The following is a 21160-nucleotide window of genomic DNA, read 5'->3' as shown; positions in this document are numbered from 1 at the left end:
TTGTGGGGATATTTTATGTATGAATATTCGATTTGTATGTATATTCACTATTTGATTCGTATTATAGTCTCTCTTGGGTACACCATTTGTATTGGATTCGGTATGAAAGCTAGGCTGTTTAGATTAAATTGTTTTCCAAAAAACTACGGCCTCACAGAATGGTGCTTGGCAGGGAAAAGGAGACAGGCAAATTTAGGAAATTGAGAAATGCAAGAGTATTATTACGAGAGTACTACTAAAGTATTGCATCTGAACTTGCACATGCAGTTGTCAAGTCACTGCATAACCGTAGCGAAATTTTTTCTTTTGCGGGAATGGCGTGCAGCTTCTGAATCTCCCGTCTCCTGCGTGGGCCAAAATATTGGCCCGCAGTATTTTGAAATAAATAAATCCAGATGTGCAGCCAAGGCTTTCAGTCATTAATGAGTGAGGTCACAGCTGTGTACCCAGGCACTTGTACTGGGGTGCGTTTATCATTGTGAGGAGTCTGTTATGACGGGAGAAAAGGCCTGGTAGTGTTCATGCAAAGCCCTCTGCTTCTGACCCTGTGGTTTACGGAGTGGCTCTTGAAAGCGCTGCAGTCATCTCAGCCACTGCTGTGTCTTGCACACTCGCTTAGTCGTTAACAGTGCAGCTATTGGTTGCATTGCACTTTTGTGTGGGCAGTGCCTGATGCTGTCGCTGCGAAATTGTCGCGCTTAGGTGGAATGTACGCGGATGTGTTGTATAGTAAAAGCTCGTTAATTAGGATTTCTAGGGACCATAAATTATGTCTGAATTATTGGGAGGACAAAAACACAATAAATGCATGACTTCCATCGACATACCTTCATTGCACAACAAAATCGAGGATGTTTGTCTTCTTTCCCGCAGAAACCCGCGCAGATACTATTTTTTTGTCTGCAGTGCCGAACAAAATTCTAATAACACAACGGCCTGTTTCTTCATGGCTTCTTGTTGGGAGAGTAAGAGGGCTTCTTGTCTTTAAGGGCCTGAAAAATCTCCACTTTGCCAAGTCTTTGGCCTCATAACACTTCAGCTGTTTCGCTGGTATTGCCATCGACTGAGAGTGCGGTGACACTGGTGCGCAGCAGAAAAGCACCATTAATTAAGACCGATAAGTGAGCAGTACGAAATCCAATGGTCCCCGATAGAACAGCGTGCAAGGATGTAGCGCAGGGAGAGCAACAAGACGACAAAATGGCGCCGCAAATAACATCGACACATGAAAAAACAAGGAAAAGCGCCCATCCAGCCATAAGTTGATTAATTAATGTCTATGGTGATGCTGCGTTTGGGTGGCGCTTTTGTGCCGTGTTCGCTTTGTTTTCGGTTTCAAGCCTCGGTAGCTGCCTGAAGTTCGAATTATCTGATGTGCGGTCAAATCCGTCGGAATTAACAAGTATTTTGTCCAATACTCCTATATATAATTGTGGGGACCAGACATGAAGGTCGAATTATCTGAATTTCTGAATTAACGAGAGTCGAATTAATGAGCTTTACTGTAGTTTTGTGTGGTACAGAGGCAAAATTGAGCCCCTTGTTCTTCACGTGGTGTTGGTGGCTCCTGAAGTGCCGTGCTCGTTGTTAAGGAGTTGCACTGTGTCTGATGACGTGCTTGTGTCGGGATGTGGTGTGGTCACACGTGCAGAGTGAGATCCGGTCCATCTCCATGAGCCACTGGGGCTCTGAGCTAGGCCTGGGAGTCCTGCGGGGCCTCTCGCGCCTCTACACGTCGCTCGTCTGGGAGAGCACTGTCCTGCTGGCACTCTGCAATGACTCTGCCCTCCCGCCGGGCTGCCCCTTTGGCCGCCACCAGCTCCAGAGGCTGCAGGGCACACTGCAGGTGCGATGGATTGTCGAGTACAGTTGCGTCGACAATAACATGCAACATGCCAGCAATGACTGCATTGCCACCTTGGCTCTGTGGCAACTGAATGCATTGTAATACAGAACACCAGAAGCGAAAAATCGCTGCGTAAAGCAGTATTGCTTGGCCAAAGTGCATGTATCCTTTATTGCTGGGCTTCATTGAGGTCTGCCCATTCATAGGTCTGTTGATAGCACTATTACAGCTTAGTGCAGTCGTGCAGCTAACAAAGACAGAGATGGAGAAATTGCATAGTCTGCTCAATAAAGATCTCTTGTATTTTGATAGAAACTGCATTTTCTTCTGTGTGCATTGTTCATTAGTAAGCCCGTTGTGATGGTACCTGGTTGGTTAAACAAATCCAAAACCAGAAATCTTGTGGTTGGAGGACCAGAGATATTTCTTGTCTATGTTTTAAGTAAGGCATAGTTTGCTCGTCACTATACTTGTCTGGGCGTTTGATTTTTGCATTGCGATGGGTAAGGAAGGGCTTGTTGCATGGATGAACTGCTTCACTTGCTTTTGTGAAACTATAAATTAAGCCACGTGTACAAGCACCTGGCAGAAATGGCTTCAGGACTAGCATGAATGGGTTTATTTCAACGATAGTTCTCTGCAATTGTACAGGGGCTGTCAGAAGTAAGTGAAAAGTGAATCTGATTAAAAAATTTTAATTTCTGTGAATCCAAAGTCTTATGTTTGAGATTTATTGATGCTTCATATACAGTCAAACCTCGATATTACGAACACGCATATAACGAATTATTGAATATATCGAACTCTTCCTAAATATTTTTGTCAAACACATGTATTTTTAACTTCCCATAGCGAACGCGGTTCGGCATAATACGGACATTACGAATTTCGCGACGCAGGAGGCAGGCTTCGTTGCACTACATGTGTGTTGTGCAGCGCAGCAAACGTTCAGGACTACCTCGCAGGCGCTGACAGCGCCACAGATGCCACAACGGCATTAGGAGTTGACAACCAAAAAAATCTATGGCCTCCGAGATCACCTCATGAGAAATCGTTTGCATCTCACAATCGCTGACAGCGCCGTTTCAGCAGTGGCGGCAGTGGCGCTATCGAATGTTGCTTTTGCCTTTTTGGTTTTTGAGTCTTTCGCGTTCTTTTGGTTTTAGTGTTAGCAGCGGCGTGGCGTTGCGGCGTAGCCGTCGTAGCGTTGCGGCGGAGGCTGCGTCGGTCGTCGTGTTGAGTGTGGTGTGCGGGTGTTGGTAGTGCTGTGATGGCGGTGAACATGAAAAAAAGAGCAGCACTGACGTTAAAGACCAAGCTCAAGATAAAATCAGGGCCTTCAAGGCAGTTTACAAGAGGAGACTGATCGACACTCTTTTCGTGAAGCAGGACTTGGTCGACTTGCTGGGAGCATTAAAGCGGCATGGGACAGCTTGAAAGGCGAAACGATTGCCAACTGCTTTCGGCATGTAGGTTATGTTTCAGCAGAGGCCCGTGCATCAAATGACGATGGGGACGATCCCGACGAAGCAGAAGCAGAGCTCCGCGAGCTCAATGAGCCTGGAACGATTTTTCGCGTTTTGTTGGCGATATGCCCGCAACAATGACTGTAGAGGACTTTGTAGGCGGCGACGACATCACGGCTACCACGGCTGTACTGACGGACGTCGAAATCGCTGTGGAAGTTTCTGAACAAACTCGGACGAAGCTCAGGCTGACCCTGCAGACGATGAGAACATTCCAACTTCACAAGAAGCGCTTGCTGCATTGGATTTACTGCGCCGCCACTGCAGTGCTATTGAGAGCAGTGGGTTTGCCCTTGTTGAGTGTTTGCAAACTAAGGAACAGGGCGTGATATGGAACACGATCAACACAAAAAGCAGGCCGCGATAACGCAGTTTTTTGCACGTAAATAAGTGGACGTGACCCAAGTAGACACCCTCAGAGTTGCTGTGCCTTCTCCTCTGATTGAATTTTGCTGCTCTTGCATGTATTTTCGATGAAATCTTATATTACGAATTATGGATAGAGTGAACTATTTTCCGATTTTTAACTGTTCGTTATAACGAGGTTTTACTGTAGTTTGCACTGTTCGAGTCAGGATATATATATCCATTCATGAATGCGAAAAATGAGGGTGAAATGAGGGCGATGAAATTAAATTGTTTTTGCTAATATTGCCTTCCAACGCCTTATCCATCATTCCTGCAGCTTTTTCTGTTCACCTCATCTTCAACACTGACTGCTGGTTCGGTCACTGCACTTCCTGATGGACCTGTCTCCCTTCTTTTTCGCAGAACATGCCTGAAGCAGCAACTAGCTCTTCGGGGACGGCACTGGATGACTCGCCACCACAGAACGGCATGGAGGTGGACGTAGGTATTGCAGACAGTCCCGGTGGGGCGGCGTCAGCCACCTCGGTCGACGGAAAGAGCAGCAAGGCCCGCTCACAAGCGGCAGTCAAGCAGATCAAGCCCCTGCTGACGGGGGCATCGCGACTGGGACGAGCGCTTGCCGAGCTCTTTGGCCTCCTTGTCAAGGTAGGCCCCTGTCCCACTTGTTATTGGTCTGTGGTCGCTTTCATTGTGACATGCAACATGGGACGGGAGTGATGGAGATATTTGAAAGGGGAGTTGAGCTGGAAAAAAAGGGGAGACTTCTTACTGTTTGTGTGTCCACCAGTGAATGCCATGGAAGATCATGTGTGGTTGTACTTGTGACATGCGTGAAGTGGTCAGCGTCAGTACCTTTAGAGAAACTCCTGTATTGAAGTGAACCTTAAATGTCTGTGTCAGCTGAATTGATGTTAGAAACACTTTTACAGCTCTGGATCATGATGCAATTGTCAAGATGGGCCAGCGTTCTTCCATTTAGGTGTCACCTTGAGTTTTTTTTTAGTTCTTACCGCAGTGGTTGTGTTGTTCTCTCTGCGCCATTGTACAGTTTTCCAAACATGCAAGACCATTAAAACGCTACTTGCTGCAATATTCTATTGCAAAACATCTATAGAGGTAGTCCTTACAAGTACAGTAAAAGCTCGTTAATTCAAATTCCACGGGGCCGCCAGGCCAGTTCGAATTAACCAAAATTCGAACTAATGAAAGTGAGCAAAAATGAAGGCGTTTGATGCCCGGAGGGCACGAAAAACATTTATTTAGCAAAAAAGTCTGTTATCATCTTCTGCTTCTTCTCTCTGAGGGCTACCGTACTCACTCGGTCTTCTAGCATGCGAATGCGACGCAGGGAGTCTTCTTCCCCCTCTTCAAAGCTGAAGAAAAGGCGCGCGACATTCAGCGCTCCCATAACTTCTGCCGCGGATGGACGCACGGGCTCTTGCTCCTCGTCGTCGTCCTCGTCTTCTGCTTCTTCTGGGACAGACTGCTCCCCAACAATTTCAGCGACAATGTCCTCATCACTTAGGGCACCGCACACTGCTGCATCGCTGTCTACTCCAACGTAATCATCAAAACTGACGTCCTGCAGCACAGCACGCACAGCCGCAGGCAGAGGCTCCGGACTCCCATCGTCGCCACTTCCTTTCATACTTCCGGCAGCAAAGCCACAGTGGTGGAAGCAGTTTGCAATTGTGGACGGCGTGACCTGCTCCCATGCACGCACCAACATGTGCATTGCTGTGAGCAATGTGATGGTGCTGGTCTTCTGGTTTCCAGTGCACAAAGTCATGCGCTCGATCATGTGGCGCCTATAGAAACATTTGATGTTTCTGATCACCCCCTGATCCATCGGCTGCAAGGCCGCAGTCGTGTTGGCGGGCAAAAAGACGAGCCTTGTGGCTTTCAGCTCGGCGTCGACTTTGTGTGCCGAGCAGTTATCCACAATGAGGAGAACTTGACGCTTCCCTAGCTCCATCCTCCGATCGAATTTCAAGAGCCATTTTTTAAGCAATTCGCCCGTCATCCACGCCTTGCTGTTGGCGGAGTATTCCGTCGGCAGCGTCCTAATGTTCTTGAAACATCTAGGCTTATGTGCCTTGCCGACAACAAAAAGAGGGACCTTCTTCGTCCCGGTCATATTAGCGGCGACCAGAACAGTAATCCGCTCTTTGCTTCGCTTGCCGCCAGCGCAGCTGTCCCCTTTAAATGTTACTGTTCTGTCGGGCTGGAGCTTATAAAACAAAGCCGTCTCATCAGCATTGAATATATCATGTGCCGAGTAGCTTTCTAAGTACTGCTGCAGAGCACCGCTTCGCCACGTGGCACAAGTTTCTGCATCCACTTCTTTGGCTTCTCCAGACAACACCCGGAAGACAAGATTATGTCTGTCTCTAAAGCGGTGAAACCATCCTTCGGAGGCGACAAAATCTTCCACATTCAAGCGCAGGGCGAAATCGGCCGCCTTCGCCATGATAATTGGGCCGCTCAGTGGAATGTCAGCGCTTCTCATTTCTTTCACCCACGTGATCACAGCGGTCTCAATTTCCGGATACTTGGCTAACCGAAGCCTTTTTCTGTTGCTGGCGAAATCTTCGGCTTCATAGGCATCCTCGATGGCCTTCCTATTTCGGACGTACGTCGACAACGTGCTTGGTGGAATCTCGTGCTTTTTCGCGATTTCCACTTTGCTGGCCTTCCGTTCATCCACCTCGCATAAAATAGCCACTTTCTCCTTCACCGTCTTGGCACAGTATTTCCCACGCGAACACATCTCGCGGACACAAGCTCACAACAAGCGGCGTGCAAAACGAGGGCTCACGAAATGCAACACGAAACCGTGGTCGATAACACTAAAACGTCGTTCCTCGAAGGAGTCGCGGCAGGAAAGACTGTTTAGTACTTGTTCCAGCACCCTAGCGGCGCCCCGATGGTTGTGCCATCTATCGTTCTGCCGTGAAAGCTTCCAACGATGGTTTTTAACAGCGCCGCTTGGCGGCGCGCAGTTCGAATTATGGGTGGCGGCGCCAATTTTTGAGTGAATTAACGAGCTGTTACGCGCATAGACTTCTATGCACTGCGGACCGGACCACGATGACTATTTCGAATTATCCAAAATTTCGAATTAACGAGTTGTGAATTAACGAGCTTTCACTGTATTCGAGTCAAATTTGGGAGCTTTGAATGGAGCGTATATTTTAGAACTAATTTTTAAAGTGTTCCTGGTGAATGCTCGCAACATATTGAGGTGACAAATTCCCGCCGCTCCTGGTTATTGGGTGCTCCCAATTTACACGGGCACGACAAGGCGTGATGGAGTGCCATCGTGACTTGTCTACTTTTTTTTCTTCCGCGCTGCCGTGGGCTGAGGCAGAGGTGAAGCGTCATTTTCGGTTGCCCACACCTTCAGGGCTAATAAAGGTAGCTGTTTAAAAATGTTTGCGTTGCGGTGCCGATTGATGGGATAACTACCGCTCGTGTGCGTTTTCCAGTTGTCGTAAATAGCTTTTCATGGGCTCTTTATAAAGTTGTATCTGTTTCTTGTGTATTTCATGCTCTGATGTGGTGCCTGTTCTCATGCGTGGTGTGTGCTCTGTTCCAGCTCTGCGTTGGCTCCCCAATGCGGCAGCGACGTGGCCAGCAGGTACCACCATCACCCACAGCTCCATCTCCGTCGGCACGGGCAGTGGCTTCTGCACTGACCCGGCTACTGGCCAATGGCTTGTCTTGGGAGCCGCCCCTAACATCCCCGATGCCAAAATTCAGGTTTGCAAGGCTGGCTCTGTTCATGTGTTACTAGTAAACTAATGCACCTGGAGAGAGCTGGAAAATGGCAAAAAACAAAACAAACAAAAATAAGCGAATTGCGTGGCTTATGCAAATACAGTAGACTGTTGGTGATATAAGCACAACTAACCTGAATTTTGTTGTGATATGAATTTGTGGAGTTCCCTGGCTGAAGTGCACAATGTAAAACGTGCCAATGTTTTGATCTTTTGACCCCTCTCCGGTGTCACAGTGGGTGATATAAATGGGGGTGCGCAAACACCTGTATGATGGTTGTCTGCATTTTAGATGAGACTCAAGTGGGAGAGTTTTTCCCGGGTTCTTCGAATGGTTTTCTTTGGGCACACAGTCAGGAATGTCAGAGAATTTCTCCAGAATCATAAAAGCCTCTGCAACACCTTTCGCAATGTGACGTAGTAGCAATAATGTCTGGTTACAAACGGCCCCATTGCGTTTCGAAAATGCTTCAGACGGAGTGTGAACAGTGCGGGACCAGCATGCAGCTTCAGCTTAGTGGGAGAAGCACATGGATGCAAGCTGGGGCTATGTTTGGAGGCGTTAGATCAGTGTAGCATTGTACCAAAACAAAAATAAGTCCAGTGATGCGCCAAGCAGAGTCTGAAACTGTGCCGCTGGCCAATGTGCATGCCCGATTTCAGCTGCGAGATGATGTGAATTTGAGAAATAAGAAACCAAAGCTATGCGACTGAAATACAGTAATGCCTTGATATGCTTTTTAAAAAATGCAGGAGAAACGTATGATCCGAACTGCCTGATTTGGAAAAACTTAACTGCCGAATGAAGTACAAAGGCATTTAGAATCGAGGCTTCCGCTGAATAAAAGCACATTAGCATTTATAAACGTCAGGTATGCACCGCTCCTTTCTTAGGCTCTCGCAGAATTCAGTCCTTCTTTGCGTTGTCCTAAATGTGGAAGAAACGTAATAACAAATACGGTTCGTAGAAGGCAGTGATGAGCTGGGACCGCTTCCCTGGTTTCCGGATGCTTCACCCCCTTGCACCAGTGTCATGTGGAGAAGCCATTGCGATTGCTTACAGTAGCCATGTTTTTGCTCTTGCTGCATTCCCCAGATGCAGCCCGCTCGTATGCTAGCGAATAGTTGTAGTTATAATGTAGTTCCTCTTTATGCCCCTAAGGCACTGCAAACAAACCACTGCATTTCTCCTAAAGTCATGCTTCCACAGGAAGGGGCACCTCGTATGTTGGTTTGTTGGCTTTATTTGATGTTCACCCTTTGCATCTAGGGACTGCAAGAAAGCAGCTATGGCGCCGGTGATCAGTTTTTCGTGTCTCGAGCGCTCGTTAGCACATGTCCGATTGATTGCAAAATGTATTACACAACCACGGTTTGTAGAAATCTGAATGTAACCAGGAAGTTGTATTATCAGGAAACATTGACTGAGAGAGAAATAATGTAGCCTTATGGGAAATGTTTTAGTGCCCGTGATTTTGAGCGTAAGAAATGGGAAATCGTAATAAATGGGAACATATCAGCGTAGTTCTGTATCCATAATCATTTGAGCATTTTCACAAGCCTACCCATTGTGCATCCTTGCAGAAAACGTGGCCGCACTGTTTCTTTTTTTTTCTCCCCATCATTGTCTTGTGTTCATAACTGACTTGGCTTCGGCCGGGTTTTGACCTGAGGCCGCTTCAGAAAGTGCACTTCACACTAACTCGAGGATGTGCCTTCTCTCCAGGTTGACGTTCTACATCTGCTCGGTGGGCTTCACGTCGCCAATGCTGTTCGACGAGCGCAAGTACCCCTATCACCTGATGCTGCAGCGTTTCCTCTCCTCGGGTGGACAGGACGCCTTCTTTGAGTGAGTGCTGTTTCCGTCAAGCTGGCACGACTGAAGCTCATTAACGTGAAGTTATTAGGTCCCTTCGTGCTCGAATGGTCAGTGCGTGTGAATGTTCAGAGTTTGACTGTGTTTCCTGTAGGGGATGTGTGCGACAAACCTTGTTTACTTGCGGCAGTCATAACCTTGTACGCTTGCATGTGATATATTAGGGTTCTTATATTTGAGCCTGTTCCTAGCTTGGCTTTCTTAGAACAGGCTACCACTAAGCCCGAGCTTGGTACGTTCTGCCACGGTTTAGCAAAGTAAATGTGTTTGAATCTACTTGCACCAGTTGGCCATTTTGTATTGGTTATGTGTTTCTGTTGAGCTGTTTTGTGTTTGTGACTCTGCAATCTCTTTGTTTTTGAGTGCTCCTTTAGAAAGTGGTGAAGGCGCAGCCTCGTTTACTCATTCTGTGGTGGTCGTGTGACATAACATCGCGCCATCCAAGGCCGCCTAAAACCAAGGAGCACCACAGATTGAAGCCATGTCTGGTTCTACCAAGCTTAACCATGTTGTGAAGTTTTCTCTGAATACCACGTGGTGCTAAACCTCCGCTAATTTGTGCCCGCGCTCCTCGTTCTGCCGCCTTTAACCCACCTTTAACCAAACCCAACCAGGACGTTCCGGTGGGCATTGACGTGCGGTGGCAAGGTGCACCTGGAGGAAGGGCTGGAGAGCCCCGAGCTGCCGGAGGGTACTGGCGAGTTTCTTGACGCCTGGCTCATGCTCCTCGAGAAGATGGTGAACCCACGAATGGTGCTCGAGTCACCCCACACCCTGCCCGCCAGGTCGGCAGCTCCCGGGGTGCCGGCTTTCAGCCCGGTCCTCTACCTGATACACACGCATAAGCGGGCCTTCGACGCCATCATGCAGCTGTGGGACCGCAAGCCCCTGAAGGTGTATGGGGATCGCATGTCAGAGTCCATGCTGGCCATCCTCTGTCACCTGCTGCGGGGCGAGGGGCTCATACGGGTGAGCAGTTCCCTGGCCTTCTAGCAGTTCAGATTTCAGTTGGCTTCATTTTTTATTGGCATAGCACTGGTATTAAAGCCCAAGCGGAAATTTGTCACAAGATGATTTCACAAAGGTTATCTTGGTGGGTACAGGGGTCTAAGGGTCCAAAAACTTGGAAAAAAAAAATGAAATAAACTCTCTGAAAGTGATGCTTGCAGACGTTGAAAGTGAAGTCTGCTGCCCAGCTCCATATGTATAGATTTATTCATTCTCTTGGTCAGTACATTTGTTGGCCTTTTTTTTTTTCGGACTTGGCAGGACCTGGGAAATGGTGCAAATAATTGAACAGTCCAGAAAATCGATGAACTTGATAAAAACTTTTCTGCGAAAAATCAGCAATACAAATCACTATTTTTGCCGCTCACTATATTTCGTCTCTATGTTGATAATAGGGAGTTTTAGCACAGCGCGATCTTCTGCTGTGATCAGTGTATGCGCGAGTGTGATCCAGTACAGCAGGCGCGGCTGTATGGTAATAGTTTTCTGATCAGTTTTCTTTTCTTTTGATTGTTCGTTTTTGAAATTAATCGTCATATCAGAAAATTGAAATCAGCGCAAAAAACTTAGAAAACTGCATTTGGTTACATTTAATTCAGAAATAAAGGAAATTTTAAGACCCCTCAATTTTCTTTCATATTGAATGCAATAAAATTTCATATGGCTGTACATTTTTTCTTAGTGTCCAAACTTAGCTCTCAGAAAGTGGTTACTTTCGTTAGAACGTAGGTCACAAATGTTTTCTGCAGGCATAGTCATTCCACGGAGCCACCCGAGAGTTGCAGGAGTCTAGTACATTACATTGTTACATGATGCAGCAAGACAAAAAAGCCGGGTAAGGGTTCGCTGATGTGCTTTGTGTGAATTGAGCCTAGAGCTTGCCTCCAGAAGCTTCTTCCTCTGAGGGATGTGCGAGGATAAGTGGCTTAAAATGTGGAACGATGCTTTCGCCTAAAGTTCTTGAGGGCGATTGTTGCTGTAAACTCTTTACTTGTCCATCCTTGGGTGACAGGAAAAGCTGGCCAAGGAGAAGGAGGCAGCCTCAGCAGCATCTGTCACAGGGGCCGCGGCCTCTTCGGGAGGAGCAGTGGAGGGTCCACTGTTGCACGGCAGTGGCCGCAGCTCCAGAGGGGCCTTGGGTGCACCATCTCACGAGGACATCAACCAGGACCACCTGCAACAGGTGGGTTGTTGGGCCATGGGCGAGCGTTGGAAAAAGATGGTTTTAGAGTTATTTCATCGGAACTTGTTGACGTTTGGCTGATTGCTGTGTGGCTTGCAGCTGATGGACATGGGATTCTGCCGGGAACTGGCCACCGAAGCCCTGGCACACTCGGCTTCCCTGGAGCAGGCCACGGACTACCTGCTCAGCCACCCAGCACCCCTGGCACCGAGTGTATCTGCCATTGCCCCGGGGGGCGCAGGCTCACCTTCGGGGGCAGCAGGGCAGCCCCTTGCGGTGAGCGGGCACCCAGTGCTACTATCTTTTATCTGCTCCACGTATCCTCTCTTCTTATTCTGCCCCACACTTGCAGGGCCTGTCTCGAGGGTAGGTACAGTTAAACCTGATGTAACGAACTTCGGGGCAACGAAATTCTGGACGTAATGAAGTCCGTCATCACAACTTCGTGTTCTTAGAACATTGTACATTTTTAGCCGCGGTAAAATGAAGCAAATTTTATCGCACTTTCAATTAAGGGAAATTTTGTGGTTGGTTCTAAACGAGTCCTGATGCAAAATGGTAACGCGAGCTAGAAGGGACGATGATCAGGGCATGTACCAAACCACGCACCGGAACGCGCGTGTACATGAATGTGAACGTGGAAGCCACCCAGAAAGCAGGTGAAGAGCACGCATGGCTGATTTTAAATGCGGGTGGCGGTGGAGCGTGTCACCTGCTGTGAGGTTTGCGAGCCTGGTGTCTGGGGAGTTAACTAGGTGGCATGCGCAGCCAGCAAGACCAGACACAGCTCTATGGCGCAGTCGGTCACAAATCTTGTCTGAAACGGCTGCCAAATGCAGCGTGGCACTTGTGCTCAAAGGGGCTGCAAACTGGAAAGGTAGCCACACCTATCCGCCTGGCAACCTCACTTCCAACTCGGACGCTGCACGCTCACGCTTGTGGTGCAAAGCAACAATCATTGTGAACTGGGTCTCAGTTCATTGGGGATGGAGGGCGCCGTCACCAATGTGAAGAAAGCTAGGCGGGATCAGAGGCTTTTCGTATAAAAGGGCAATGATGGTAGTGAAACCAAAACTAAACGGATGCATTGTTTCTATTGCACACATTATGTCCCCTTCCGCCACAATTAAAGGCTTTCCTTCCGAATGTGCAGTAAAATGTTGTAGAGGGTTGTCTGCGTGGGCAGAGAAAATTTTCAGAATTGTGAAATTTTAGTTTTACGAAGTAAACCGTGGGTTTTACCGACTTCATTATATCGAGGTTTAACTGCACCACCACGACCGACGGACATTCTTTTTTTCCGTACCACCCTCCGACGAGTCAGCAGTGATAATAGAGTGCTTAGTCATGATGGAGGTGGTGGTGGGGAGGACAGCAAAACCAAACTCGATGTACGTCTCATCCCAATCTTTAGTGAGGAGTTTGGCACAATCCACTTGCTGAGGTGGCTCGCGAAATCACGGTACGAGCAAGATACAGTGCATTCCCAGTTGGCTTTGAACCACACATAGCGCTGTTGCTGATCGGAAGGAAAAAGAAAGGAGCTGAAGTTAATAGACTGCTTTCAATGCTTTCACCCCCCCCCCCCCCCCCCCAAAAAAAAAAAAAAAAAAAGAAAAAAAGAAAAAGGTATTTCCTGTGAGTGACCCTTAGTTTGTCCTGGGAGAGTTTTGGTTTGCTGGGAGGCTGGATTTCACTATAAAATTTTATTGTTACGATGTAAATTGATGGTTTTGTAAGCCGATGTAGATCGATGTAAATCTATTTGAAGTTTAACTGGACCTTGAATGCATCATTCTGACAGACTGTGAGTGCAGGCTGCTAAATCCTCTAGGCTTCTCATGGGGCAAAGTGATTGCGAAATGTTAGTTCACAGGAATACAGGAATGGCTTTTGTTAATACTACTGGTGTCTGTGTTCGAACACCATTTCGTTAGAGCAGCAACTATAGTCAGAGGCTTACAAGCAACATAAATACACCTGTCCTTATGTATGCTAATTCTCGAAGCACTGAGAAGTGGCCGTGATGATGATTGAGTGTTGACAAAAGTAAAATTAATAGACGAAAGTCATTACTTTTTTTTTTTTTTTTTTTTCATTTCATTTTCCACACTCGAGGCTATCCAGGATAATAACATACGCATACCTGCCAACTCTCCTGATTCAGTCGGGGGACTCCCGATTTTTCACTGCACCTTCCGATTGTACGATCACTAGCCTAAATCTCCTGAAAAGTTGCCTCAGCCCGCGCGGAAATCATTTTTGCAAAAATCTCGGCGCAGAATCTGCAGCCGCGTCGTAATGCCCCCATCAAAGTTAACGGCAGCAGCAACGCCATCAGCATCATTGGCTAGCAGCGAGCCGAAGCCAAATCAAAGCTAAAGCCAGTGGTGCCGTTTGGCTGCACATGTTTTCTCAGGCCTTCCCTTGTGTGCACCGTTGCTGTCGCTTGCTGTGTGTAGGCTTAGCGTGTCTGCGGTCCACTGTGTGACGATCGACATCCTTGTGTTGTTCGCGACATCATGGCGCTCTCAAAGCCGAAAAAGAAATATTTGCAGAAGTTTTTGAGATCGTATACTTCTGACTTTCCTTGTTTTGTGACGTCAAGAAAAGGCGAACATTTCGCATTTTGCACAACGTGTGGATGCGACGTCAGTGTGTGTCACGGCGGCAAAGGTGACTTGAAACATCACGTTTCCACAGCGAAGCATGTGAGCAACGTTCGCGCCACTGACCAGCAAGGGAACATAGCAAACTTTCTGCAAAAGGACTGCGACAAAAGTGTGATATGTGCGGAGTGCTTTTTTACAGGTTTCCTAATCGAACATAACCTGCCGCTAAGTGTCAGCGACCATGTTGGGCCTCTTTTACGAAAAATGTTTCCGCGGTCTGAGGAAGCAAAGTGGTATGGATGCGGACGCACCAAGGCGACTGCAATCGTGGAACATCGTGCTTTTGCTGTTGCTGTGGACGGTAGCAATGACAGTGCTGCACAGATATACCCGATTGTAGTGACCTACTACGTAGAAGAATGCTCGAAGATCGACAGTAGGCTAATGAGCCTTCAAGAACTTCATGGGGAGGCAACTGGACGAAAAATAGGTAACTTCGTGTTGGAGGCATTGAAAAATGTTGACGTGCCTGTATCCAACTGCATTGCGTTTTGCGCCGACAATGCAAACGTTATGTTAGGGAAAAAAAACGGCGTCGCTGCAGTCTTAAAGGAAGCTCAAGAAAACTTAGTTGTTGTTGGCTGCCCGTGTCATCCGATTAATCTGGCTGCTGAGAAAGGAGCAGCGTGCTTGCCAGTGAAGTTCGACGAGGTCCTCGTTGATGTATTTTATTACTTGGAGAAAAGTGCCAAACGCAAAGACAAACTTTCAGAATTTCAAGACATGCACAATACGGAGGTGCGAAAAATTTTGAAACATGTGCCAACTCGTTGGTTGTCTTTAGGCAAGTGCCTCACTAGAATGCTTGACCAATGGAAACCTCTGGTCAGCTTTTTCTTGAATGAGGTAAAAACAAAAAAGTGATGCCCATCCTTCTTAGATTCTTATCATATTCCTCGAAGGCCCACATCAACAGGAGGTGAAAATCCCGATGGTGTGAGTCACAAGCGTAAAGCAATAACAGAGAAGAAAGATGTTCTACCTGCAAAAAAAGCCAAAGTTATGTCTGAAACTGCAAGAGAAGCTGCTTTATCTCGCGAAGAAAGACTGCTCCATTTTTTGACATGTGACATCAACTTGGCTTTTGAATATTTTTTGAATAGTGTGGTCCCGCTTTTTGAGAAAGCTAACTGCCAGCTGCAGTCGCAGGCACCACAAATACATATTCTGCGGCCTGTTTTACTGCAGCTCCTCACAGAGCTTTTGGCAAGGTTTGTGCTGCCGACAGCTGTAAAGGCTGCTGCTTCTCCGCTTGATGTTCTACATCAAGATATTAGCTGCCAGAAAGGAGACAATGACCTGGTCATCGGAAGTCGCACCACAGCGTTGGTCGAGAAACTTAATTTAAATGATAATACAGAATTTTTTGCTTCTGTGCGCAGTTATTTCAGCACTGCGTGCGACTACATCAGGCACAAATTTCCTTTTGAGAACCAAGCTGCGAAGCATGCTGAAGTTGCCAACCTGAATCTTATTTCTGAAGCATCTTTCTCAAGTCTTGGTTTTTTTGTTCAAAGCTTCCCCCAGCTGCTGCCTCACGACTGCAGTGAGACTGCTGAAGATGCGTTGGATTCCCTGGAAGCTGAGTTTGCTGTGCTGCAGGCGTACAATCTTCCGGAGCATATTCTGAAGGAAGAAAGGTGTGATGTCCAGTGGGCAAAAGTCGGTAAAATGCAAAACAGTGATGGAAAACTCCTGTTTGGCCGAGTTGCAAAGGTGGTACTTGATTTTCTTGTAATACCACACAGCAATGCACAGTGCGAGAGGATTTTTAGCTCAGTGAGGAAAACAAGAACTGAATTCCGTTCATCGATGTGCAACACAACGCTCGAACAATTGCTGTTGGTGAAGGGCCACAAGCAGTCTCAGCCATGCTTTGAACAAAACTATTCTGATGAATTTTTGAAGCTCGCTAAATCTGCCACCGCAAAAGCCCTGCGAAAGGACTCTTCTGGCACTACATGAAAAGTTAACGCTGCCCCCCCCCCCCCCCCCCCCCCCTTCATGTTCTGAATAAAATCTCCTGATTTTTGATCTTGCTGTGTTGGCAGGTATGCATACGCATCGTCGACAAAAGATTTAGGCCATCGTGGTCACTTCATCATGCAAGAAATTGAAATAAATGTTGCATCTACAATGGCACTGCAATGCAGTTACCCTTCGTTTTGCTTTCTACGACGCCATTGGGCTTTGCTCACTGACGGTAATTTTCATTTTGCGGGAAGTGGTACCCAATAGCTCTCCTACCATGTTGCTTAATGAGGAAAGGTTTTAAAAATTTCATGTTTTCTGGAGTGTCAAGGTGGCTTTTTGGTCTCTGAACTTTGACAAGCTGCAACTTTGGTTAAAATGGAAACAGGACATTCAATCTTGATTTTTGCATTCTCTGTGTGTTCTAAGTTGATTTGATATGTCAGTTTTTATTATAACTCCTGTAGTTTTATTGACAGCTCACCTCCAAACAAAGAACATAAAGTGCTCAATATCTCAGAACTAATTGGCTTACATAAAATTAATGTGCATATTTGAAATCAGCACAAAAAGCTGCATAAATGGTACAACTTTCATCAAAATCTACCAGTAAATAAAAAATATTGTCTTAAGACCAGGGTCCCCTCTTAAGCATTAGTGGACTGTTTAAGGTCCTATAATCGAATGATTGGCGAGATATTAAAGTATTCACTCTCGTCTTGCTCCGTTGGTGTTCGAAGGCATATGGCCGATTGGTGGGGGCGGAGTCCCTTCCATTTTTAGAGGAGAGGGGAATGCAACAGATAGCCTAATGGCTAAAAGGCTAAGGCTGGTTTTAAAATGACAGCCAGAAAAGGACGGCTACCAGCGTCCACCAGCCTTGTCCTCGGCTTTCTTAGGGATGGAAGCTTGGAAACAGCTCCACGAACCCAGTTGTGCCATTTCAGGGGGTGTTGTACATACTGCGTTTTTGACACCTTAGTCATGAATGGTGGTTTGTATCAATAATGGTGAAAATTGTAGCTTTCGGTTAATTCGAACATTTTTTCTTGGTCTCTTGAAGGCAGAATTAACGAGAGTTTTCTGTATTCAGCATCAGTATGACAGCTTCATTTGGTTACATGCAGCTTCTTACCGCACAGCAAACTGGTATGTGGAGTTTTGTATAAAATTTAGGGTATACGCTTCTGGGGAATTTTAGTTTGATGTAATTTGCAAATAGCATGTGAACCGTGATTATGAACAAGACGAAAAGTGCTCTATAATAAACTCTCTTTTTCACTAATCAGATGTTCGATATTCGAAGGCATTTTTTCTTTCCACATTCGTATTTGATGGATATTTGAAAATTTCCATATTCGCACGCCTACGATCGCCTGAGTTAGCAGTGTCTGCCAGCTCGGCCGTGTCATGCGGTCTCGTGACGTCACACAACTTGCCTGTTAACTGGTAAAGAACCGCAGGGGATCGAAACTTTTCCGGAGTCCTCCACTACGGCGTCTCTCATTGGTATGTTAAACATGCAAGTTGCGGACTTTAAGCGTGCTAGATGTGGTGGCACAGAAGTCTCGATGACTCAGAATATTTCAACCTAATGTCACTGATCGTCAAGGCATAGGTAGCCAAATTGGTGGGTGACGTGCCTCTGGGTTTGTGCCAACTGCAAGTTGGGGGAGGGGACTTGAAAGTTGCGTTCTCTCGATTTCAGGACCTTCCCGGTTCTGACCTGGAGATGTCTGAAGAAGATCAGATGATGCGGGCCATCGCCATGTCCCTGGGGGAAAACATAGCTGGAGGCCAGGTTGGGGCCAGTTTTCCTACATTGACTGCCATCATCTATCTGTGCTGTGTCACCTTGGCACGGTGTTCGTTAGCCAGCATAGCTCGTATGTGTTCTGGGTCTTTTTTGTGACTGTGTTGTTGTGAACGCAACTGCTTTGCTGTAAATTGGTGCCACTTTGTAGTCTGTAGTGGACTGGTGGATTGCTTACATGCATGCTTGTGTTCAGAACTGCAGAACGGCCTACTTTAACAAAGGCCACTCATTGTAGGAACCTTCCCCTGTTGACAAGCATGTAGGGTCACATCATTTGCTAATTGGTCATTGCTTCTATGCGAACATGGTGCATATTTTCCTGTTATAATCAAATTATAATCAAGTAAACTCTGGTGTCTTTCTTCCCTCTGTTACTTTCTCGTTGGTACAAAGAGCACTGGTGACAACCTTTCCTGTGTGTATTTCATTGTTTGCCTAGAAAGGAAAATGCATGGAGGCTCTTGTGACATTTTCGGTGGTCTTCATCCCTGTTCCAGGGCAAAGAAGGCGAGAAGGTGATGCGTGACGAGGAGGAGGATGATGAAAAGGTCCAGCCGGAAGAGGAACCGGCCGACCCGGAAGTGATGGACAGCTTCACGGAGAACATGCTGCCGGGCTGCCTGCGGCTGCTGGATGCACTGCCCGAGACTGTCTACCGTGTCTGCGACCTCCTCGGGGCCGTAGTTGCGCGCAATGGGGTAGCCTGGCGCGACACGATGCTTGCTAGTCTGCTCCAAGAGGTGTGTTCACAAGAAGGGGGTTGGCTGTTCCTGCTAGGTGGAGTTCCAGCCGAGAGATTAACCCTATTTGCTGCTCTGAGCAGATGAATGGATAACCTTAGTTTGAACTAGAAAACCTTAGTAGTATAGCATGTGATTTGACCCTTTTAACTATAAAGGAAAGGGATTTGTCACCAAGGTGGGGAGCGTTATTCGAGTGTTACATCTGCGTGCTTTGCCTTGCGGTAGGTGCGGAGCACGGTGACGTCGCTGCTCGAGGTGGCGCGGGATGATGTGCCCCAGGCGGAACGGGCATCCCAGCTAGCGACCCTCCCGGTCGCCAACATGGCTGCCGTCCGTATTCATCTGTTCACCTTGCTGTTTGAGGTGAGGGAGGAACCAAATGAACACTACTGCGATGTTGTCCTGCCATATTTGCGTGTGCACGCTGAAGTCTACGGGCTCTGTGAAGCAAAGGACTGGGGTTAATTTTCACTAGCTTGAATTGTAGTTCTTTTTAGTGGTTCATGATTTTGGCCTTCTTTGAAACGCGGGTTATCGACAGTTGAGGTTAGCTTAAGGGGAGATGCGCGTCGAAAAAGCGAGTTTTCCGAGTAATTTTTCAGTTTTGAGTTTTTGCCTGTAAAATTATCTTTGAACATTTAGCTACAACTTTCTAAAAGATCAAGGCAAAATTCAATCGTGAAGTTAGTAAAAAGTCCATTTTATTCAACCACGGTGGCTCAAGAAAGTGCTATTTTCCGCGCAAATCGTCAATTTTCGTGCGCCTATACATCGAGAACGCCGCGTCGCCCGCCATTGCCGTTTGCTGCGAGAGGTTGAGTAAGCCTTTCTCTTGTAGATAGCATCTCTCGCAGTTTCGTATCTCGGCTGCAAATAATAAAAAAAACGTTTTCCGCGCACGCTTCGAGCGTCCCTACTGGACCTTTTAAATCACGTGGTGCTCTAGAGAGGCCGCCATTGGCCTGGACTGATACGACGCTGTGGCGAAGCCTACCTCCTGCTTTCGTTTTGTGCTGCGTCTGGATCGCGCTACGTCGTGCTCTGCTAGTTCTTTTTAGCGGCCTTTTAGCATTTGTTGAGTTCGCGATGAACGACACGCAGAAGCGCAACTTCCGAGCTCGAAAGTCTCGGTCGAAGAACCCGTACTGAGGACGCCGTCGCGAACCTCACCGGAAAACTGCAGCGGGAGACGCAAGCTAGTCCTAACCAGGCCAACGTGCACTCGGACGAGATCGCTGCCGCGGTGAACTTTGTGAGCGCCTCGGAGGTGAAGATTGGACTCTTCAAGGAAGATAGGGCAGCATGCGGTCATCGATATTCTACGAGTGCTGCGATATGCGAGATTAGCACGCTTACGGTGCTGGTAAGCGGTGCTGCTTGTCCTACGTGCCGCACCTGTACCCTTGCGGTACGCGAACCGGTGGAAAAGCGAAAGGGGCTTTCGGCTTTTTTTGAGCTGCACTGTGAAAGTAGTGAGTGCCCAGCATCAGTACTTTCTGCTGTGCACACCTCGAGCCGTGTTGTGCCCGGTGGACTTGCAGATAGCGCCAGTGGAAATCGGGACTATCGGAGTGGAAGCTCTCACGACAGCTTCGCCGTCAACGTGAAGGTGGTGGTGGCTGCGCGCGCGATTGGCATCGGACACGAACAGCTGTCGCGATTTTGTGCAATTCTTGACCTGTCGAACCCATTACACCGCAAGAACTTTGCTGCGATCGGCAAGAAAGTTCATGGTGCGGCCATGAAAGCAGTGGCAAGAAGTTTCAAATGCTTTTGTTGTGTTTATGAAAAAATACAGATGTTTGAAACTTTCAAATGCAATTTTCTCCATTAGTAGTTTTCACCCTTTTTTACGTTTTGTGCAACAAGTTTTGAGTACTTTCAGTAGTCAGATTTGGATGAAATTTTGCACACAGCCTCTTCAAAGTGTGTAGAATGTTGTTATTTACCTGGTTATAAAAAATCCCTTCAACTTTTTTTGAAAAAAATTCAGAATGTTGACACATGGTGCCCAAAATATACACATTGGTGTTCCTGAATTTTTTTTACAATTATAGGATAAAATGAATAAATTTGAAGTAGCTTTCGACATACTATATTACCAAAGCAACAGAATGAGCTATTGCAAGCTGGTCTAAACATGCATTTCATTATCAAAAAAGTGTGCACAAAAGGCCCTATATTGTGCTTTTGCAGACACTTCTACACAAAAACTAATAAAGATATGTAGAAAGTAAAAACATATTTGGAATCAGCATTAAAAACTCCATAAATGGCCAATGTTTCATAACCTTACGTTCAATATTAAAGAAAAAGTGTTTTCGAGGAGCATCTCCCCTTAAAGCCATCTCTCTGTGTGGCGCTGATTGCA

At 46.9% G+C, this 21160-nt stretch overlaps 1 protein-coding gene across 8 annotated transcripts in view; it reads left to right on the top strand.

Annotated features, from left to right (window-relative positions):
• The window catches only part of HUWE1 (HECT, UBA and WWE domain containing E3 ubiquitin protein ligase 1), a 153808-nt gene that overhangs the window by 57311 nt on the left and 75337 nt on the right, over positions 1 to 21160 (top strand). For all 8 annotated transcript variants that reach the window (XM_084578869.1, XM_084578872.1, XM_084578870.1 and 5 more), the window contains exons 26-35: positions 1652 to 1846; positions 4144 to 4386; positions 7340 to 7503; positions 9247 to 9369; positions 10011 to 10365; positions 11417 to 11587; positions 11687 to 11863; positions 17939 to 18031; positions 18544 to 18786; positions 19015 to 19152. In XM_084578869.1, coding sequence (XP_084434995.1) covers positions 1652 to 1846; positions 4144 to 4386; positions 7340 to 7503; positions 9247 to 9369; positions 10011 to 10365; positions 11417 to 11587; positions 11687 to 11863; positions 17939 to 18031; positions 18544 to 18786; positions 19015 to 19152 — 1902 coding nt within the window. The remainder of the gene's footprint in view (positions 1 to 1651; positions 1847 to 4143; positions 4387 to 7339; positions 7504 to 9246; positions 9370 to 10010; positions 10366 to 11416; positions 11588 to 11686; positions 11864 to 17938; positions 18032 to 18543; positions 18787 to 19014; positions 19153 to 21160) is intronic.

Source organism: Amblyomma maculatum, chromosome 9 (genome assembly GCF_055883805.1).
Source record: "Amblyomma maculatum isolate TAMU_Amacu chromosome 9, ASM5588380v1, whole genome shotgun sequence".
Classification (NCBI taxonomy): Eukaryota; Metazoa; Arthropoda; class Arachnida; order Ixodida; family Ixodidae; genus Amblyomma; species Amblyomma maculatum.
The sequence above is the reverse complement of the archived record's forward strand: the minus strand, read 5'-3'. Positions and strand labels throughout refer to the sequence as shown.